The sequence below is a fragment of the Puntigrus tetrazona genome, unplaced genomic scaffold, assembly GCF_018831695.1.
Source record: "Puntigrus tetrazona isolate hp1 unplaced genomic scaffold, ASM1883169v1 S000000079, whole genome shotgun sequence".
NCBI lineage: Eukaryota > Metazoa > Chordata > Actinopteri > Cypriniformes > Cyprinidae > Puntigrus > Puntigrus tetrazona.
Genome location: NW_025047756.1, coordinates 23,360 through 45,859, shown reverse-complemented (window position 1 = coordinate 45,859; position 22,500 = coordinate 23,360). Strand labels below are relative to the sequence as shown.

General features: G+C 42.4%; 3 protein-coding genes across 3 annotated transcripts; 1 reads left to right on the top strand and 2 right to left on the bottom strand.

Annotated features, from left to right (window-relative positions):
• On the bottom strand, nt 1-8,629 carry LOC122332427 (meprin A subunit beta-like). The gene is given in 15 exon segments (XM_043229736.1): nt 1-836; nt 2,535-2,718; nt 2,932-3,111; nt 3,920-4,381; nt 5,395-5,610; nt 6,049-6,207; nt 6,389-6,607; nt 7,353-7,531; nt 7,691-7,808; nt 7,909-7,956; nt 7,959-7,986; nt 8,057-8,100; nt 8,182-8,229; nt 8,314-8,332; nt 8,479-8,629. Coding segments are annotated over 15 exon segments (2,205 nt in total). The 5' UTR covers nt 8,560-8,629; the 3' UTR covers nt 1-616.
• A 1,137-nt stretch (nt 8,630-9,766) lies between these two features.
• Nucleotides 9,767-13,478, bottom strand: LOC122332443 (zinc finger protein 239-like). The gene is made up of 2 exons (XM_043229749.1): nt 13,129-13,478; nt 9,767-12,338 (listed from the first exon to the last, which is right to left on the bottom strand). The coding sequence occupies exons 1-2, from the start codon at nt 13,193-13,195 to the stop codon at nt 11,416-11,418; spliced, it is 990 nt and encodes a 329-aa protein (XP_043085684.1). The 5' UTR covers nt 13,196-13,478; the 3' UTR covers nt 9,767-11,415.
• A 166-nt stretch (nt 13,479-13,644) lies between these two features.
• LOC122332438 (zinc finger protein 850-like) lies at nt 13,645-22,394 on the top strand. Its single transcript, XM_043229746.1, is given in 6 exon segments — nt 13,645-13,722; nt 14,035-14,156; nt 14,993-16,157; nt 18,473-18,558; nt 20,434-20,805; nt 20,808-22,394. Coding segments are annotated over 5 exon segments (2,511 nt in total). The 5' UTR covers nt 13,645-13,722; nt 14,035-14,071; the 3' UTR covers nt 21,611-22,394.
• Nucleotides 22,395-22,500: the final 106 nt, after the last annotated feature.

Sequence of the window (22,500 nt, the reverse complement as noted above, 5' to 3'; positions counted from 1 at the left end):
TGCAGTAAAATCGCTGAATAACTTCATTTTGCTTCAAGTATTAAATATTACAATATTTTGTACAGTTGTAATTTTTTAAACCAACAACCATATTATGAATGTAAATGAGTTTAGTGGTCATAAGTGCTGTTTACTTGTACAGTATACTCATGTTTGTGATGATATTCTCTCTTGAATGTTATTGCGTCTTACACAGCCGTTCACAGGATGCTGTCAGGATTAGTGTTCATCAGTCAATGAGACTCACGCTTTTATCCCAAATATCTTTCATTGTGTTCTGAAGACAAACAAAGCTGTTCTGGGTTCTGAACGACACGGGATAAGTGATGAGCAACATTTTCCTTTAAACCTGCGCGGAGTTATAGCTTCCGTGAGTTTCTAATAATGTTAAGCTTTATTATGAGTTTTTAAATTGGTTTAATGTCATGCAGCCGTGGAAAACATTCTAATGATGTGTTCGATGGATTCTCATCCGCTTGCTGTATTTTGCCGGTTACTCAATGCGGGCAAAATGAAATTGAGGATTTTAAAAAATGTAATACTCGAATTGACGAATCATGACGGCCCTAAATTAATGATTAAATTACTAGTATTTTATAAAACCGGCCCCAGCTCTTCATGCGAACGACTTCATGTTCTTCATGGTGATCCCTTGTGCTCCGAGATGTACTTTCTTCTGCTGTTTCTTCACACAGAGCACACTGATCACCGTCACCACCAGCATCACCACGAACACAACCACAGACGCCAGCACCGCCGTCACAACACTGCTCTGAACAGAGCTCTTCAGCTCACACCGGTCTCCGTAATACCACCAGTCCTGACCCGCAGCACACCTGAGACAGAGAGAGAGAGAGAGAGAGAGAGAGAGAGACGGAGAGAGAGAGAGAGAGAGAGAGAGAGAGAGAGAGAGAGAGAGAGAGAGAGAGAGAGAGAGAGAGAGAGAGAGAGAGAGAGAGAGAGAGAGAGAGAGAGAGAGAGACAGAGAGAGAGACAGAGAGAGAGAGAGAGAGAGAGAGAGACAGAGAGAGAGAGAGAGAGAGAGACAGAGAGAGAGAGAGAGAGAGAGAGAGACAGAGAGAGAGAGACAGAGAGAGAGAGAGAGAGACAGAGAGAGAGAGACAGAGAGAGAGAGACAGAGAGAGAGAGAGAGAGAGAGAGAGAGAGAGAGAGAGAGAGAGAGAGAGAGAGAGAGAGAGAGAGAGAGAGAGAGAGAGAGAGAGAGAGAGAGAGAGAGAGAGAGAGAGAGAGAGAGAGAGAGAGAGAGAGAGAGAGAGAGAGAGAGAGAGAGAGAGAGAGAGAGAGAGAGAGAGAGAGAGAGAGAGAGAGAGAGACAGAGAGAGAGAGACAGAGAGAGAGAGACAGAGAGAGAGAGAGAGAGAGAGAGAGAGAGAGAGAGAGAGAGAGAGAGAGAGAGAGAGAGAGAGAGAGAGAGAGAGACAGAGAGAGAGAGAGAGAGAGAGAGAGAGAGAGAGACAGAGAGAGAGAGAGAGAGAGAGAGAGAGAGAGAGAGAGAGAGAGAGAGAGAGAGAGAGAGAGAGAGAGAGAGAGAGAGAGAGAGAGAGAGAGAGAGAGAGAGAGAGAGAGAGAGAGAGAGAGAGAGAGAGAGAGAGAGAGAGAGAGAGAGAGAGAGAGAGAGAGAGACAGAGAGAGAGAGAGAGAGAGACAGAGAGAGAGAGAGAGAGAGAGAGAGAGAGACGGAGAGAGAGAGAGAGAGAGAGAGAGACAGAGAGAGAGAGAGAGAGAGAGAGAGAGAGAGACAGAGAGAGAGAGAGAGAGAGAGAGAGAGAGAGAGAGAGAGAGAGAGAGAGAGAGAGAGAGAGAGAGAGAGAGAGAGAGAGAGAGAGAGAGAGAGAGAGAGAGAGAGAGAGAGAGAGAGAGAGAGAGAGAGAGAGAGAGAGAGAGAGAGAGAGAGAGAGAGAGAGAGAGAGAGAGAGAGAGAGAGAGAGAGAGAGAGAGAGAGAGAGAGAGAGAGAGAGAGAGAGAGAGAGAGAGAGAGAGAGAGAGAGAGAGAGAGAGAGAGAGAGAGAGAGAGAGAGAGAGAGAGAGAGACAGAGAGAGAGAGAGAGAGAGACACACACACCAGAAAACAACATCTGTTACTGAAGACAAACACTGTGCCAAAAAAGTGCAGTAAAATACACCTCATTCTCCTGCTAAAAACAAGTACACTTCCATAATATAATAAAAGTGCTCTATTCTCACACACTAATTTTGTACTTAATATACTAAAAATAATTCTTTAGTACTTCTTAAGATAAACCTGAGATCATCTAAGTGTGCTCAACTGTGCTGTTTTGAACTAAAATGCACTTTTAACATCTATATTTGTTTTAAAAAATGTATTTAGTTACCACTTAAGTGTGTGAAAGATGGTACAAGTACAAATACCTGAACATCCTTAAATCATGAGAAACTGGGGAAGATGTTCTGAAGACCTAATTTTTAGTGAGAAATGCCTTGGAAACTAACCGATTGGTTTTTACAGTTAGTTATTATTACATGTAATAATCTGTTTGGAGAAGACGCCTGACCTGCACTCGGCCCGCCCGGCGGCGTCCAGCACACACACTCCGTCGTTCTCACAGCGCACGGACACACACGGGTCAGGAGGAGCGCTGGAGGAGCTGACGTCTGGGGCTGAGGTTCCAGAAGACGTTGGGTTCGGTGAAGTGGAGGTGGAAGGAGAGGGCTGAGACGCTGTGAGGTGAGACAGATCTGCAGGAACACACACACAACCCCAGCAGCGTCACGCGGTTATATTCACCCAAAATAACATCTCAGCGTTTTCCTGGAGTTATAAAGATAAAGATGTGCCGGTTTCTACAGTGGACAGCTCCTGGCGTTTTTTGATATTCTTCATATTCTGTGTGCAGCAGGGACAGAAATGAATCTTTCCCAATAAGTTTGATTGATCTGGTCTCTTCTCACCCTCCATAGTGAGCAGGAAGATGGCGTCTCCTCCCTTGATGAAGTCTCGGCTCAAAGCTCTGGCGTTCGTGAGGAAAGTCGGCCATCCTGCCCCAGGACCACGGAAGTACTCCGTCCCATCCTCTTCTGTTACCTTCACTCCTACTTTACGAGGATCGTCCCAGAAGAAGTCGTCGGTCCCTGAAGAGAGAGCGAAAAGATAAGTTAAAGTGTTCATAAAATACAGCATTCAGTACAAAATATAAAACTTGACGCCCAAAATGGCTGACTAGGAAAACTGGGTATCATTCCACTCTGTGAGGTTTAATCTACAGAGATCGGTGATTCTTGGGCAAACGCCAACAAATGTAAAACTTATAAGCAAAAACAGCAAACATCTTTCATATCTCCTGACCACTAGGTGGCAAAGAACCAAAACACTGCAAGTTTAGTCTCAATACGCAAAACCTTTTCAGAGATATAGTCTCATTTTTCTATGCTTTTTGTAGAATTTGTTCTCCCGCTACTCAAGAATGTTTGGATGAATTGACTTTAATCACATAACTTGTTGGTCTGTCAAAACATCTAAGACCATCTTCGAAAAGTAGTTTTACAAACAATTAAAAATAGTAAAAACCTTACGATTTTTTTACTTTATTGTGTATACAACTCTGCATGAACCAAGGATTCAACCAAGAAAAAAATTTCTTTATGGTTCAACAGTTATTAGCATAAACATGAGTCAAACTATGGACACGTGGTGGTGCTGGAGACTGAGTTAGAGACTTTAGATTAGTTGTGATCACTGTTAAGACTGTCCTCTATCAGTGTACCAAACTTCACAACTTTCCAACAACGGTTCTATGGGCTGCCATTAACTCAAGAGCAGAAGAAGAAGAATAGGAACACACACACACACACGCACACACACACACACACACATATATGTCACTAAAGTTTATCAATGGGACAGATTACTGGACTCCTCTCACAAAGATCAATGGCTCACCTTCCAGAATCATGTTGGGGTCGGTGGTGACGCTCCTCTGGTTGTTCATGCGTCTGCGAATGTCTGCGTTCTGGTCCATCAGCATCATGGTCATCTGCTTCCAGGCCGCGGGCCACAGCAGACCGTCCTCGGCTCCGGACGCAGAGGTCAGGTGAGCGAACGCTCCCATCTCTCCCGGGTGTTCGGCCGAGTTCAGACGCAGACTCATCTGGAAGCTGTAGCCGTCTTCAGACGTGAAGGGAGGGCTGTAGATGGCGGTGGAGATCGAGGCGTTCTCCAGGACGCTCCTGAAGTCCTTGATCTTCCACACGTGTTCTGGACAGCGCGTCTCGGAGAGGTTGATGTCGTCCAGCGAGAGTCCGCCGGTGTTCCCGCTGCCTTTGATTCCCTCAAAAACCACTCGAAACTTTCTGGAGACGTTCAGACTGACGTGATGGAGCTGCCAGTCATCGCCAGGAGGAGCTTTTCAGTAAAGAGAGCTCGTTAATATATGATATATACACAGAAACGGTCTCATAATAGTCAGCTTTTAGAGAAAGTCTGATAGAGATTAAACACTGGAGACGAGACTCTCAAACACTCTACAGATGAACCCAGGTGAAAAATACTTCCATCATGTACCTAAAGTGCTGCATTTTCACGCACTCATTTTGTACTTGATATACTAAAAATTATTCTTTAGTATTTCTAAACATAATCTTAAAAACATAAGAGTGCTTTTTACATACTTTCTCTGTATTAAGAAGTATTTAGCTACCGCCTGAAACCTTGATCTTTCATTAAATATGCTTTTCATACTTATAAAACACATTTTAAGTAATGTATATTAATTATAAGATTAATATATTATGAGGATATACAAAATGTGTTTGTACTGAACTATTTTTGTATTTAAATATTTTATATTATATAAATATTGCCCACATAGTTTTATAGATATAATTTATGAAAATAATTAATTTGTACAAGGAAACACACTATTACTGTGTGATTAAAAGCACTTTTGTTCACACATTAAAAATATAAAATACATTAAGTATGCTTACTTTTAAATTGTACACGATTTCTAATTAATAATCCAATCATGCGCTAAATAGTGCATTTATAACAGCCACATTTCTAAAGTATTTTTAATTAAAAGCCAAACAGAACTATAGTATACTGATAGTATAGAAAATTCACTAAAATGTTATGGAAAGTGATCATAACACACTACACTTAATCAGTTAATGCTAATTAATGTATTTTCATTTAAAAAGTCTACTTCAAATGTATTTATAACTTTTACTTTATTATCAGTTTAATTTAAACTATGTGATAACTATGTGAAAGTGTACTAACATTAAAGTCATTAAAAGCACACTTTTAAGAAATATAATAAAACAAAGTCCTCTGTATACTTGTACACACGTACTTGCTTGTGTTGAGGTATCTGTAGTACGTTCATGCACGCTTTATTTATACCGTGGATCTACCTTCGACCTGCCGAACGAGCCGCAGGGCCCCGTCAGGGTTTTCCGTGTCGTACTCTCTCGTCCAGATCCTGAGCCGGTCATTGATGTGACCGCTGTTGAAGAGGAAGAACTGCAGGCACTGGAATCCCCGTCTGGGGTGGAGAACCCTGCTCTCCAGCAGAGCCCTGTTCCCCTCCGGCCCGCTCACTGTGCTGAAGTGCATGAAGTGACCCTTCCCTGAAAACAGGACGGATATCAAAGGAGCAGAAGACAGTCGTTTAGGCCAAAAAGCAGTAATAGAAGAAGATACTTTGTACATTTCCTACAATAAATATATCATTTTTGATGAGTGATATGCATTGCTGAGAACACAGTTAGATGTAGTAGTGATTATAAGAGCTGTTTGTCAAAGAGGATGACAGTAAAAGAGTTCGTCTTAATGGGCTGAGAAGACATGAAGAGTGAATCGCTCTCTTCCTTACAGCTAAAGCGAAGGACAAATGCTGGGATTTAAGTCATTATTCACTGAAGATGTGTGGCAGGTGACTGTCTTATACTAGATCTCGCACCAAAAACGGTGTTAGTTCTGACAGGGATGTTTCTCAGATGAAGCATTCTAGTTGTAAAGAAGCGGCAGATCTGTTCTAAGCTGTTCTAGAAGCGCTGAAGACTTGCCGTCACAGCGGCCCATGTTGGTGTAGTCGGTGTCTGGTCCCCCGGCGGCCCCGGAGACACGCTCCCAGCTCGCGCTTACATCACTCCCTCGGCCCCGGATCATACCGCAGATGCTCTCCGACTCAAAGTCACAGGAGTCCAGAAACGTGGAGGAGCTGGCTGTCAAACAAACATTCATACATTTACTGCATCTTCTCGTGTATGATACACTGGTCATCATTATAAATACCCCTCCCACGACATCAGCATCCAATTACATCGCAAAAACGCCCAGCTGTTAGCAAGAGGGTGTAGTTGGAGACCAAGCGATGTGTGTTAGGTAGGACGGGTCAAGGCTTACAGCAGTTGTAGAGTCGGTTGAGTTTGAGCAGGTCGCTGTCGCTGAACTCCATGCGCTGGCCGATCACGTCGCTGAAGGCCGGGATCCTGGTGACGATGGTGGGCTCCGAGCCGCTCTGGAAGGCCTTCTTGCTGTAGTGCATCATGGATCCGTAGTCGTAGGGGACGTTCAGAGAGCTGGAGACGCTGTCGTTGTACTTGTTGAAGTTATGCTCCTTTCCTGTGAAATGGACACGACTTCATAAAAACATCACAATAATCCACAGCACTCCGGTCCATCCGTCTCTAAAAGACAATAACTGAAACATGAAGATAATCCATAATAACACTTCCTCCAGTCTCCTGTCTCTCACATCAAAATCTGTGCTGAAAAATCTTATTTGTTAATAAATCCTTGTAAATCATTGTTAAAACAGTTAAAGTAGATTTAGACACGCCCTGAGTTCACCACGCTTTAGACTTTGTGTTTAGATCATTAAAATAGGGAACTATTCTTGCGTGAAATTGTGTGTCTATCAGGATTTCTGCTTGGAGCATTGAGATCTCTAAACCCATTTCCGTGAAAACCTCAAAATCAAGATTTTGCACTTTTTTTGTCTGTAGTTTAGAATCACTTGAACTCAGTTTAACAACACAGGTTAGTTTAGATTTCTCTCCTGATTCAGACCAGAACACTTTCACACTGAAGGAAGAGTTATTATGGATTATAGACTCTTATTTGAGAGGAAACATCTCAATGCTGGATTCATTTGATCTTTTGTCTTCTCTAGATGTTAAATGATGGACTGGAGCGCTGTGGATTATTATGGTGTTTTATCAGCTGACGGCACCCATTCACTGATGCAGAGACCCATTCCTTTATAAAGTAGATGTGTGATCATGGCACATACAGCAAGCGAGTAAATGTACAATAAGCCAGAATACATGAAATCCAACTGCAGAGCGGTTCCTCGTCTCAAACAGACCTTCAGTGATGTGCTCCCAGACGATGGAGACGTAGTCGTCGCGGTCGGAGCGTGACTGCTCGTGCCAGAAACCTAACGCGTGGAGAAACTCGTGCTCGATGGTTGCGATGCGATCACATCCGCTGCCGATGGACAGCTGCTGTTTACCGACACGCCGGTTCCCCACGGACGAAAAACAGCTGCTCACAAACATATATATAGACGATGGACTCTTTAACTGATGTCATCTTCTTGATCGTGAAGTATATTATTTATAATCGATTGCATATCGACCGACAAAGCATTGTGCAGCACAAAATCATTTAATTGCCAAACTAAGCATGTATTTAGCAGCTCACCCGCTGCCTTTAAACACAGAGATGTAGTTTTCTTCTCCACTCCATGGTTTGTAGTCGATGCATGACTTCAGACGATACTGTTCAAACGCCTTCAGGATCACGCCTTTTGCGTTAATATCTGCCCATAGAGAATTCGGCATTTCAGGGGTTAACATAGCCTTTGACTAAAAGTATAAGGGCTGGAATTATTAGAAACCCAGCCTGAATGAAATATTCACCCAAATCATCCTCCAGGTAATAAGGAATCACTTTCGGCCATCTGTACTGTCACCAATTATAGAATTTCTCCCCAAATTCTGTGACAGAAACATTTAGTCGCATGCTCTACACACAAACCAATGGATTCAACAAAATATCATCTTTTACCTCATCATAGACAATGTCTCCTTCAAAAAGATCAAGACCGGCCCCTGAACACACGAAGAAATGCCATGATAAATCAGAAAGAGCTTCATACACACACGTACAGGGCTGATGTGAGGATCTCTCACCTTCATTGATATCAAACAGATCTTCTTTACCGCCGTCGACATTATATTCTGAAAATCAGAGCGTGTTTTTACACTTCATTTGCACACTTTTAAATATATTTGCAGTAAAGAAGAGACAGAAAGCACCCTTACCAATCACTCGCTGCGTTCCCTGACAGACAAAATATAACCAAAACCTTTTAGTTTACAGTTAGAGTTAATATCCAGAGCAAACACGAGTTGCTGAACTACAGAAGAACGACTGCTGCGCCGCCGCACAGAAACATCTATTAAAAACTTCATAACCGAGTCACTCACCTCACATCTGCCTTGAGAGATGAAGAGAAAAAAGAAATGTGTGAGAAACAGAAGCGTGCGCGACGCGGCCCCGGGGCCCATGTTTGAGCTATAGATCACAGAACACCTGACAGAGGAGCCCTCGTCTGAAATCAGCTCAACTACGCTGTAAAAGATGCATAAAACAATAGAAAGTGCAAAGATGGCACGATGAAGCTGATAGGAGAACAGATCAATGATTGACAGAGCAGCAAAACTATCAACAGAAAAAAACGGGGGTCATGAGAAAATATAATCTTTATCAACATCATGAAGTGCATCAGACTATATTTCACATCAAGGTTTCTCAAACTAGAGTTCACTGAAAAACTGCAAGGAGATGAAAAACTAATGATGAATTAATGTGTGTGTGTGTGTGTGTGTACAGGTCCATGAAACTAGAAGATTTTCCTAATGCATATAAGCATCAGGATTTCTTAGAAACTGAATTAGGCAAATCGATAATATTAATAATTGAATGGCATTTTGTAAATTATATATAATTGACAAAAATGCTGTCCTTACGTGATTATGATTACTTTCAAATGTATTATAATCTGAGTAAATACAATAAGATTTATGTAATCTGATTAAATGTAAATTTATTACAGTGAAGACTTCAAACCTCGCTCCGTTCCGTTCCTTGAGATAGAGTAACAAAGTTCTGTGTTCGGCTGTTAAGATAAAACTATCAAAGATTGAGGACAAGATTTCCTGCACACCGCAGAAGATGAGATCCTTTACTCTGGTCATTGTGCAAAAAGATAAGATAAACCAGAGAAAGATCACATCAACATTACAACTACGCACGTGTGTGTGTGTGTGAGTGTGTGCGTGTGTGTGAGTGTGCGTGTGTGTGTGTGTGTGAGTGTGTGCGTGTGTGTGTGAGTGTGTGAGAGAGTGAGTGTGTGTGTGTGTGTGTGTGTGTGTGTGTGTGTGTGTGTGTGTGTGTGTGTGTGTGTGAGTGTGTGTGTGTGTGTGTGTGAGTGTGAGTGTGTGTGTGTGTGTGTGTGTGTGTGTGTGAGTGTGTGTGTGTGTGTGTGTGTGAGTGTGCATGTGTTTGTGTGAGTGTGTGTGTGTGAGTGTGTGTGAGTGTGCATGTGTTTGTGTGTGTGAGTGTGTGAGTAAGTGTGTTTGTGTGAGTGTGTCGTGTGTGAGTGTGTGTGTGTGTGTGTGTGTGTGTGTGAGTGTGTGAGTGTGTGAGACACTGAAGACTGGAGTAATATTAAAAATAGAATGGTTATTTTAAAACACAATTACAAACCATTACTTTTATCTCAACAAACTCATAGCCTGCTGTTTATTAATATTTAAGTTTAGGTATTGGGTTGTGGATGAAGAATATGGTCATGCAGAATAAGTGCTTTATAAACCAGTATGTTAATAATAGGCATGATATTAAGCAATAGTTGGTCCCTATTCTAAAATAATCCTACAATATAACCCAATCAGAGACTTCATAACCAGGACGGGCTGCTGAAGATAAAACCACTCAGCAGATCAACTCAGGCAAGAAAATATAATCACAACTGATACAAGCCTCAATACATAAATACAAGATACAAGAAAAATACACCAAGTGAAGTAGTGAGCAGAAGGAGAAAGAGATCTTCATCCAGATGAACCTGAGGATCTCACGGTGATGTTTGTTCTGAAGACACTGGCTCTCTCTCAATGATGCTGCTTTAATATTTCTTCAATTCAGATCTAATGAGTAGATCAATAAAGATTGTTTGAAGTATTTATTTTTAAATATTAGACTATCTTTCTGAGGAATATATTGTGTCATAGAAACATTTTTTTCACACTGGTATCAAACTCTGAGATCAGATTGACAAATTAAGCCAAAAAAATTAATTAACAAAATGATGATATAAATATCTGTGATAACAGCCTAGCCCTAAATAACACAATAACCCAGGACCGTGTCAAATCAGTGAGATCATCTATAAATGAACGGAAAACAGGTCCGGCGTAGAAGTTCCTAAAACAAAGATTAGTTTCATACAGAATTGAGATACATTTCATTTGTTTTGATGCACTGATAAACCCTTTATTTAAAGTTTGTTAAATAACTCACATGCAGCCGAGGACTGGTGTAGATCTTTAATTCTGGATGGGGCCTGTAATCTGTACTGTCTCTGTGTGTCTGTGTGTGTGTGTGTGTGTGTGTGTGTGTGTGTGTGTGTCTGTGTCTGTGTGTGTGTGTGTGTGTGTGTGTGTGTGTGTGTGTGTGTGTGTGTCTGTGTGTGTGTGTGTGAGAGATCACACACACAGAGAGAACCCCAGAACAGCTGGACTGTAGGAGTCCTGAATGATTGGTGGAGTCCGAGGACAGGAAGTGAAGCGCTGATAACACACTACTGAGACCGAGCTGTACGATCACAACACAGACTAAACATTTCACTGAGATCGTGACAAAATGCTTGTGGTTGCTGTCTATTCAAAGAAAGATCTACTTAATAAGTAGTTCAATGATTTTTTAATGAGGCTCACGCATGAAGACTTAGTACTTAGTTTGTTAATGAATCGAACATCTCTTGAGTGAACCATTCAATGAACACATCAGTCGTTTCAGTATCGGATGAAAGTCATGTTCAGTAATATTAATATTTCCTCGCTAACGGTTCTCATTCATGTGCGGTTCGTTTTGATGATTATTTTTCATACGCTGAAATATGACTTTATTCTCTAGACTCACTCAAAAGCGTTTCATTGTCTCTTAACATGTCATTATTTTCACCTCACTCGCTCAACGACTCCCAAACCCTTCCTCCGCTGTGATTGGTCGGCTGGATCGACAGCGTTACCGTGGAAACGGATATTTCACCGCTCCTAAAGAGACGAGAACGAACGTGCACTTTCACTCAGACCCACCCGAGAAGATCAAGCGGGATTCGTTTTCAAAAACGACTCGTTTCAGTGATTCGGAGTCGACTCTTTCTTTCGAGACACTTGTCGTTCCCTCGGAGCAGCGTTAAGGTCATAAACCCACGATAGGGTCCCTTTAAAGAGGCGCGGCGAGCTCCCTATCAGACAGGAGGAGGTGTCCGCATCTGGCCTGGAGCTCCGCTCGGAGCGAGGCATCGTGGGACAGGGCTTCTTCCTGTGGTTCTGCAGGTCGCTGGACTGAGTGAACCTCCTCCCGCAGGCGCCGCACGGGTAGGGCCTCTCTCCGGTGTGCACCCGCTCGTGTCTCCGGAGCGCTCCCGAGTGAGTGAAGCTCTTCCCGCAGCGAGGGCAGCCGTGGAGCTTCTCTCCGCTGTGGGTCTTCTGGTGCTGCTTCAGAGCGCTGGACCTGGTGAAGGTGTCCCCGCACTCGAAGCACATGTGCGCCCGCTCGCCCGTGTGGATCTTCTGGTGATCGTTGAAGCAGCCCAGGCGCAGGAAGCCCTTCCCGCAGACGGCGCACACGTAGGGCCTCTCGTCCGTGTGGATCTTCAGGTGCGCCTTCAGGTTGGAGGCCAGGATGAAGTTCTTGCCGCACTGCTGGCAGGCGAAGGCCCGCTCTCCCGAGTGCGAGCGCCGGTGGTCTTTGAGGTTGGTGGCGCACTTGAAGCTCTTGCCGCACTGAGCGCAGGCGTACGGACGCTCTCCGGTGTGGACGCGGACGTGCCGCTTCAGGTGTCCCCTACAGGTGAAGCTCTTCTGGCAGTGAGGGCAGCTGAAGGGCTTGACTCCGGAGTGGATCTTCACGTGTTCGTTGAAGTGTCCTTTGTGTGTGAAGCTCTTGCCGCACTCGGGGCAGACGAAGGAGTTAGCGGCTTCTTGCGAGGGTTTCTGTCTCCTTTCTGAGCGACTGAGGGACCGTTCTGCGTTTCTTACGCCCTCCTGACGTTTCTCTGAGACAAACACAGCAAAAATCAGACCGAGCGATAATCAGTGCTGTATCTATTTAATAATATTAGACTGTGACACAGTTCAAGCAATTATATGACAAGTTATAACTATAAAGGATTTACTGAACAAAAACTTATTTTGAGGTAGAAATGATAGAGAAATATCTCTTTTAACAAATAATTTACTTACTGTAAAACTTGATCTGATCTCATTTGTTTAGATCCCGTTTGAATTTTAATGAGATATCAGAAGATGAAATGATAGGAATGTATAGATTTATTTATGCTGCTTTTTCATTGTATTTTTTTATATTCCAATTTCAAAAAAGATAGAAAAACATGAAATATATATGAAAATAAGAACACATACTCTGAGAACTGTCTGTATTTATTCCACTGGAAAGTCTTCTTATTTTATTATAACTTTACAGATAATTTAACAAAACACATTTCTGACACGAATATGTGATAAAATATCTATATATATATATATATATATATATATATATATATATATATATATATATATATATATATATATATATAGGATTAGCGTTTGCTAAGTTTTGATTGTTTGCAAAAAAAAATTATAATATATGTCTCCTTGAGGTTCAAAAGAGACGCAATGTTTTATTTGAGAGTTAAATATATTTTGTAATTAAACTGGTGCTAAAAAAACAAGTTTACACAAATATAGTTCAGTATTTATTTATTTGGCTCGGTGTTGATGTATTCAATGAAAGTGTTTAATAACCTTCGGCAGTAAATAAGAGAGTCTTTAATCATCACCAACCTCTCTGTTCCTCAGTTTCTTCATCTTTCTCCACACAGTCTTCTCTCTCCTCTTTAACAAGCTCCATCTCTACAGCAGTGGCTCTGTTTTTATCTGTTTATTCAGCTCTAAAACACACTTAGTTCAGATCTGTCAGGTTCACAGAGATAGAAGTAATCTTGTGTTTATTGGCCTGAACCCCGACTCAAAATAAGCTCGTGATAATCCAGAAACTTTACACAACCACATCGTGAAGCCTGTATCTTCAGCACAGAGCCATTTTTTTATCACTTTAATAAAATCAGAGAATCAGCTTCTTTCTCTGATGCGCGACGCGTTTCTTCTTCTTTATAATCTTTAACGGAATGGAAAGCAGCATCGGCGCATTTCCGCTCCCTACCGGATGAAGCGAGAAGGAAAAACTTATATTAACGTAGTGGCCGCTGCTCTTGTAACATCGTTAGATCGGTGTATTTCCATGGTTGCGTGTAAATGTTTAAATACAAGCCAGCAATTTTTAAAAAATGATTCTGAATGATGGGCAAAGGACTTTTATTTTGCTTCGCGCTGGGCGCGGCGTGTGACGTCATGCGCTCGGACCGCCGCTGAAGGGAGGTTTGTGTTTGTGGTTTAAAAGGTGTATAAATAGTTACAAAAAAAGATAAAGTAGTTTCCTGTAATTCACAAATGCGCTTCACGTGCGCTGCAGTATTACTGAAATCATTCAGCCTCACGTATATGCATGTATTATCTTAATGTGTATTAAAATCATCGCCATAATATGATAAATTAATGCTTTTTTGCAAAATGCTGTCGGTCAGTTAGCTCATCGTTTATGACAGAGAAGCGCAGCCCAGCATCAGTGACATGTTTATGTAGCCTTGCTGCTTCTTAACCTTCAAATACTCCCGTGTTTTATTAAACCAGGTTTAAAAGCTGAGATCTGCTTGACGTTTCTGTGAAAATGGAGTTTGTTAAAGAAGAGAGTGAAGACCTGAGTGATGAAGAAACATGCGGAGAGGATGAGGAAGAGACCGAGGAGCACAGAGGTTGGGATTCTGTTTTATTACTGCACTGACCTAAGAACCTAAGATAATCACTGGAGACATTAAACTATGTTTTACGTTTAAACATGTGTCTAAATGTTACAAGCAAACGTTCTTCGGGTAACATTAATGTGATGTTTGTTAAAAAGTTCATGTTTGAGGTCCTATGGGAAGAGCATCTGTATTTAAAAAATACACTAAGTGTGTGAAGGATGGTTGAGATGGACAACAAGTGGTAAATAAATGCATGTTATGTTTTAGTTCATATTCATGGTGTCCCAAAAGAGCACAGCTGAGTACACTTGCGTTTATTTAAAGAAGTAATAAATAACAGTTTTTAGTTAGATTACTGTACGAAAATAGAGAACTTTAAGTACACTTTGGAGGCACCGTGGTCTGTCAAGCCAGGCTTAGTTCAGTTGAGTGCTTCTGTAGAGGTCAGGTACGGATGCTTTCCATCTCTCTTCAGAGGACCAGGGTTAGGAACCGAAGCCTAGAGTTGTCTGGTCTTCTAGTGTTGAAATGCGTTAGCGATAAAGTGTTTTTATACACTGTTTGAGGAAGTCAGATGTTCATCTAGGCCTAATGTCTTTCAAAACACCAAGAGAACACTCAACTGTAAGGTTCCCATAAAGCAATAATTTATCCAAAAATTTAAATTCTGTCAATATTTATTCTCCCATGTCATTTCAAACTTGCATAAATTTCAACTGTTGAAAACAAAAGAAGATATTTTGAAGAACGTTGCTAACTTAACAGTTATCTATAGCAGCTACTTTTGTAGATTATATTTCACTTCGTCATTCTTGAATTGATCTGGACAATTTAATGTGTTTTAGATCTGATAGAAGTGAAAGAGGAACTTCAAGAGCGAAGTGAAGATCAGTACGAGGAACCTCTTCATTTCATAAATGGAGAACAGTCTTGTAGTCGATCACAGAAACATAATGATCAAATGCAAGAAACCTCTCAAAGAACAGAAGCCAAAAACCTGTTCGCCTGCTCTGAATGTGGAAAGAGTTTCACACGCAGAGGACACCTAAAGATCCACACGATCATCCACACAGGTGAGAGACCGTACACCTGTCCTCAGTGCTCCAAGAGCTTCACCTGCAAAGGAAGCCTTAAGGATCACTTCAAGATCCACTCCGGAGAAAAGCCTTTCACCTGTCCTCAGTGCGGATGGAGTTTTGCACGACAAGAAGACCTCAAGAGGCACATAAGAATCCACACCGGAGAGAAACCGTTCCCGTGCTCTCAGTGTGGAAAGAGTTTCACCAGTTCAGGAGATCTGAAGAGACACTTGAGAATTCACTCGGGAGAGAAGCCTTTCAGCTGCCCTCAGTGCGGGAAGAGCTTCACGCAGAAGGAAGGTCTGAAGGAACACATGAAGATCCACTCGGGAGAGAAGCTGTTCACCTGCATGCTCTGCAGGAAGAGCTTCACGCATCACCGGAGCTTAAAAAGACACATGAAGGTCCATTCAGGAGAGAAGCTGCACCAGTGTCCTGAATGCGGCCGGAGGTTTTCAGAGGCCTGCAATCTCAAAACTCACCTGCTCTCTCACACCGGAGAGAGACCCTTTCACTGCCAGCGCTGCGATAAGAAGTTCTTCCTGGCCGTGCATTTGAAGACGCACATGAGGATCCACGAAGACGAGCGGCGCTACGTGTGTTCCTTCTGCGGGAAGAGCTTTCTGTGGCTTAATGGATTTAAGGACCATCAAAAAACGCACATGGGAGAGAAGCCCTACGTGTGTCTGGACTGCGGGAGTACTTTCACCAGAGCCGGGGAACTGAAGGTGCACGAACGCATCCACACCGGAGAAAAACCCTACAAGTGTTCTCACTGTGAGAAGAGCTTCACTCAGTCAGGAGCGCTAAAAATTCACGAAAGAGTTCACACCGGAGAGAAACCGTACCTCTGTCCGTCGTGCGGGAAGACTTTCAGCCGCTACGGAAATCTAGGGAAGCATTTAAAGAAGGCTTGTCCAAAGCTGAGACGGTGAGGAGCGGTGCTGGGGGGAGAGCAGTACAAGTAATGCAAGTTACATTATCAGATTACTTTTAATGCATTACTTTTTAATTGACAAAAAAACACCTGAGGTACTTTTCAAAAAGTAATGACGGTTACTTTGTTTTTTTCAAATAATTCACTGAAAGCTCTACTGTACCAATGTTGGGGAAAATTGGCAATTTATTGCATACCATATATGACTAGTTCTAGACTTCTAGAGTATTCGTTCACTTCAGTGTTCCTCCAAATAAATAAAGTATATGGTGATGAACCAAATCTGCAATAATTAAATGGTAAATAACAAAAATTTAACCCCATTTTATTAACTAATAATTATCTTTGCTGCTGATTATCAAATTCAATCATGCTAATAAGCAAAATGACTTTAGATAAACTACTATTTGTACTTCTGTTTTAATCTTCTGCATTCTGCTGTTCACGTGTGGATTTACTTCTCCTTCAGACTGTGGCTTATTCATTTCACTTCTTGGTCTGAAAGGGCTTTAACATTCACCAAAAATAGAACTTTTTACGTTAAAAACAAGCAATCCATCCCAGATATGAAAAGTAACACAGAAGTACCGTAATGCATTACTTTCATAAAAAGCAATTAGGTAACGTTTTAAGTTACTTCACTAATTAGTAATGCAACATTGTAATGGATTACATTTAAAGATGAGAAGATTCACCTTGAACTTCAACTTCAGGACAGTATGTCCTCCGAAAGAGCAACGTTGGAAACTTACAGGAATATTAAGGAAGGACAAAGTATGTGGGATTCTGTGAACGCTACAAAAATTCTAGGGATACTTTTGTATTATACAATAGCAATATTATTGATAATTACACGTGGTAGCATTCGTCAAACAACGGCAATGTGTGTATCTTACATCTTAAAAATGCAATTGTGTTCATCATAGCAGATCTATGGGGAACTGAAAGACTTTCAGTGAAAAGAAGACATCCGACAGCTATTCCTGTGTGTTTCTGGAGGAAATTAGATTATCTCTATATTCCTATTTTGTTTTTATTTGCAAAAATAATGAAAAGATTCCCTCTGCTTGCAGTACAGTGAACGCGTGTTCTTTCTGACACCTTCAGAAACCTTCACATCCAGCCGAATCCATCATGTCTTCTGTTTTGTGGGAGTTTTTTTTAATGGGTTTGTCTGTCAGATGATAATGTACACGTGTATGAGAGAACTTTCACTAGAGCACTTTACTAAATTTATCAATTTCCTCTCCTGTTTTTACAATTACATATTTAGCACTTTCCATCCAAATGAGGAGTAGAACCATCTTTACCTTCTCTGAGAAATAATCTAGCGGCCGTCCTCGTCTCATACATTACCAATCTGGATTCAGAACTCTACAAATGCAAATAAACCGTGTGCGCTGCGGTTTGTTTACTTCTCAACAGGAAATTGTCCCTCATCTCTTGACAGTTGTTCCAGGCTTTTGTGAAATTCCCTGAAAATAAAGACATAGAGGACTGAGGTCTGTCGCTTCAATTCTCTGAGATGGTATGTACTTTGATGTAGAAATGTACGTCTTTTGAATAAATACGTGCAGAAAAGTAATAGTATGAATGAATGAGCCCACATATCTCCTTCAGTCAGTGATTGTGAATGTTAAAATAACATTTAGTTGTATCAGTATTTTGATAATGATGTAATAATGTAGATGAACATGGAGAGATGAAAATGGTCCTCACACGTCCAGGATCAGTGTTTCAGCAATGGATGTGAACGGGTGCCGTCAGAAAAACATCTGGAGAAGACAGAAACTGAAAGAAATCTATCACGAGACGTTCAATAAACAAAAAAAGATTATCTGTCCAAACATTTACACAACGCTAAGAGTCTGCTAAATGCTAACATGCAGGCCTAGCGTTCCTGTGAGCTCGAGAAGCGCCCAGAAGCGCCTGGTTCTTGTCTGGTTCTCTTCTGTTCTGTGTGTATTCGCTGTTTTTTCTCTGTTTTTGGTTTAGTTTACTCGAACAGACGAGCGCGCGCTTGTTTTGGTCCGGTGACGTCATCAAGGCTGCGCCGGCCGCTCGGTCGCGCTTCAATACACGCTTCATGTTTGCGAAAAGATAAGAAAACGGTGACTGATGGGTCCCTGCTTTACAGACGCATCCCAGCGACACTCTCGACCATTAGATCTAAGAGTCCTGTCCGAAATAAATTGCAATGCTTTACTGTGAAGTGTATTGTTCGGTAAATACTGTACTTTATGTGATGAAATGCCTCCGCGCGTGACCGACTGATAGAATTTGCCTTGCTTTATTTCTTCGTGACGGAGAGACTGTTTGCACACTACTGTGAAGATGGAGTTTGTTAAAGAGGAGAGTGAAGACACGAGTGATGAAGAAACCGAGGAACAGAGAGGTTAGTGTCTCAAGTCTTCATTAATAATAAATCAAGAGCATTGAAGCAACACAGCCGAAACATCATAAGAAACCTAGAAATCTCATTTATAGTGGCTGGTATTATTAATTTTACCACATTGCATTATTATTAGAATTTTGCCTATTAACAGTTATAGTATTAATTGGGCTGTCAAGTCAAGTGGCTTTTATTGTCATTTCAACTACATATAGCTGTGCAGTACATAGTGAAATGAGACACTGTTTCTCCAGGACCTGGTGCTACATGGAGTCACACACACAACACAATACAAAAGATCTCACATACTGAGCTGAGACAGTGCCTTAGACACATAAAGTGCAAAGTGTGCAGACTAGTGCAAACAGCAGGGGAGTAGCGTGCAAACAGTGCAAAGACATAATCAGTGCAAGAACACAAAATACAAACAACAATAAATATGACGTGCAAGAATGCTTATGGGACAGGAAGTCCATTCAGGTGTGGTTATTGAGGTGTCTGATGGTGTCTAGCTTGTGGGAAGAAACTGTTTCCAGATGGAAGGAGGGTGAATAATGTGTGTGAGGGTTGTGTGGGGTCCTGTGCTATATTGTGGGCTTTGCGGATGCAGCGTGTGGTGTAGATGTCCCTGATAGAGGGCAGAGAGACGCCAATGATCTTATCAGCTGTCCTCACTGTCCTCTAGAGGGTCTTGCAATCCGATACGGTGCAATTCCCAAACCAGGCAGTGATGCAGCTGCACAGGACGCTCTCAATGGTCCCCCTATAGAACATAGTCAGGATGGGTGGAGGGAGATGAGCTTTCCTCAGCCTCCTCAAGAAGTAGAGGCGCTGCTGGGCTTTCTTGGTGATGGAGCTGGTGTTGAGTGACCAGGTGAAGTTATCCGTCAGATGAACACCAAGGAATCAGGTGCTCTTGACGGTCTCCACCTTGGACCCATAGATGGACAGCGGAGAATGGTCACTCTTTGCTCGCTTGAAGTCAACCGTCATCTCCTTTGTCTTGTCGACATTCAGAGATAGATTGTTGGCTCTACACCAAGTTGTGAGCTGCTGCACCTCATCTCTGTATGCTGACTCGTCGTTCTTGCTGATGAGACCCACCACGGTCGTGTCATCAGCGAACTTGATTATATGATTGGAGCTGTGCATCGCTGCACAGTCGTGAGTTAGCAAAGTGAACAGCAGTGGACTGAGCACACAGCACTGAGGAGCTCCAGTGTTCAGTGTGGTGGTGCTGGAGACGCTGTTCCCGATCCGGACTGACTGAGGTCTGCCTGTCAGAAAGTCCAGGATCCAGTTGCAGAGAGCGTTGTTCAGGCCCAGCAGGCTTAGCTTCTCTATCAGTTGCTGAGGGATGATGGTGTTGAATGCTGAGCTGAAGTCAATGAACAGCATTCGGACGTAGTTTCCCTTTGAGTCCAGATGTGAGAGGGAGAGATGGAGGGTTGTGGTGATAGCGTCGTCCGTAGAGCGGTTTGGACGATACGCAAGTGAAGTGGTCAAGTGAAGGTGGTAGCTGAGACTTGATGTGCCTCATGATTAAGTTTGTAATAAAATTAATTACATAGTGTGCCATTTAATCAATCCAGTTATTTGTATGTCAGTTTTGGCTAAAATCCCACAAAAGATTATTTATAGTGTTCAGCGAGAAAAGCATTTAAATAGAAAATACAAAATTGCATAACTAAGGATAACACACAAGTATGTTTTACTGGATATTCAAATTTTTATTATTATACTCTAAATATGAAAAATGTGTTAATTATTTTAATGCATCGCACATGATCTGCTCTGATCTGATGGCACATCAAATATCACTCTATTTGAGGCATTTCTCGTGAGTATTGCACTCATTGTTTTTGTTGTTCACTTTAGACCCAACAGAAGAAGAAAGTCAAGAACAGGACGAGGTGAAGAAGAAGAAGAAGAAGAAGCACCAGAAGAAGGAATCTCATGATCCGGTGAGCGGGGAGAAGTCCTCGAGTTCCTCAGACACCGAAAAGAGCGCTGCGCAAAAAAGAGCGGACGCTAAAGGCTCGTTCTCCTGCTCTCAGTGTGGAAAGAGCTTCACGCGTAAAGGACACCTGGAGGTTCATATGGTGATCCACACAGGTGAGAGACCGTACACCTGTCCTCAGTGCTCCAAGAGCTTCACCTGCAAAGGAAGCCTTAAGGATCACTTCAGGATTCACACCGGAGAGCGACCTTTCACCTGTCCTCAGTGCTCAAAGAGCTTCACAAACTCGGAGGGCTGAAGAGGCACGTACGGATTCACACCGGAGAGAGGCCCTTCACCTGCCGCCAGTGCGCTAAGAGCTTCCCGAGTTCAGGAGAGCTGAAGAGACACCTCCGCATTCACTCGCGGGACAGGCCTTACACCTGCCCTCAGTGCGGGAAGAGCTACAAACAGAAGGAGGTCCTTAGAGAACACGCCAAGATCCACTCCGGAGAGAAGCCTTTCACCTGCATGCTGTGCGGCAAGAGCTTCACGCAGCAGAGCACCCTCAAAGTCCACATGAAGGTCCATTCAGGAGAGAAGCTGCACCAGTGTCCTGAATGCGGCCGGAGGTTTTCAGAGGCCTGCAATCTCAAAACTCACCTGCTCTCTCACACCGGAGAGAGACCCTTTCACTGCCAGCGCTGCGATAAGAAGTTCTTCCTGGCCGTGCATTTGAAGACGCACATGAGGATCCACGAAGACGAGCGGCGCTACGTGTGTTCCTTCTGCGGGAAGAGCTTTCTGTGGCTGCACGGCTTCAAGGACCATCAGAAGACGCACATGGGAGAGAAGCCCTACGTGTGTCTGGACTGCGGGAAAACCTTCGCCAGAGCCGCCGAACTGAAGGTGCACGAACGCATCCACACCGGAGAAAAACCCTACAAGTGTTCTCACTGCGAGAAGAGCTTCACTCAGTCGTCGGGACTGAAAGTACACGAGCGAGTTCACACCGGAGAGAAGCCGTACCTCTGTCCGTCGTGCGGGAAGACGTTCAGCCGCTACGGGAGTTTGGGAAAACATTTAAAAAAGGCTTGTCCAAAGCTGAAAAAGTGAGCAAGGGTGAACACTTTTGGATTTTTACCCCAGCAAAAGACCATTTGTGTCTCCGGAGCACAGAAGCAGTCATCAGCAGCAACACACAGCAATGCATTATGGGTTTTTATTCCAAAAATCAGTAAGATATTAAGATCATGTTTCATGACAATATTTTATAAACGTTCTACTGTAAATGTATTAACGCTTACTTACTACAAGTAATATGCATTGCTAAGAACTTCATTTGGACAACTTTAAAGGCCATTTTCTCAATATTTAGATAAATAGTTGCATCTCAGACAAATACTGTGTGATCCTAACAAACCATAAATCAGTGGAAAGATTATTTATTCAGCTTGATGAAGGCAAACCGATGACCCTTATGACTGTTGTTTTTTGCTCCAGGGCCATAATTAGGATATGTTTAGTAAAAACTCGTATTACTACGTCTGGCGTGTTCAAGTCACCTTTGGTCAGAATGCCGATTTTTCTCCATACGTTTTAGTCAAATCAGAATCTCACCATTAGTTGATTAATATCTTATATTAGGGGCAGAAGGCAAAATACAAAGAGTCCAGTCAGATATTCCACATAAATACTGATGTTAAAACACAGGGATGCCTCACAGATACAAACCGGATAAATAACGTTTTATGTTATTACTAGATAGATAACATTGACTGACTGCATATCATATTATTAAGAACCGATGAAACTGATTCACACGAAATAAAACCAAACATCCACACGTCAGATGAAATCAACAGGAAGTATTTGCATATTTTTGTTTCTTCTGAGCAGGAATCATTCCAAAACTTTGCAGCATGTACCATCAATACAGCGCTGCATATCTATAGTGTTTTATCACGGACCCGCCTCCATCTCAGAAACTCTGGACTTATAGAGAG

Excerpts from the sequence above, each read along its gene's own strand:
- LOC122332443 (XM_043229749.1), bottom strand. The coding sequence starts at position 13,195 with ATGGAGCTTGTTAAAGAGGAGAGAGAAGACTGTGTGGAGAAAGATGAA. Across the intron at positions 12,339-13,128 it reads AGAAACTGAGGAACAGAGAG|AGAAACGTCAGGAGGGCGTA; the intron begins GTTGGTGATGAT and ends TGTTTGTCTCAG.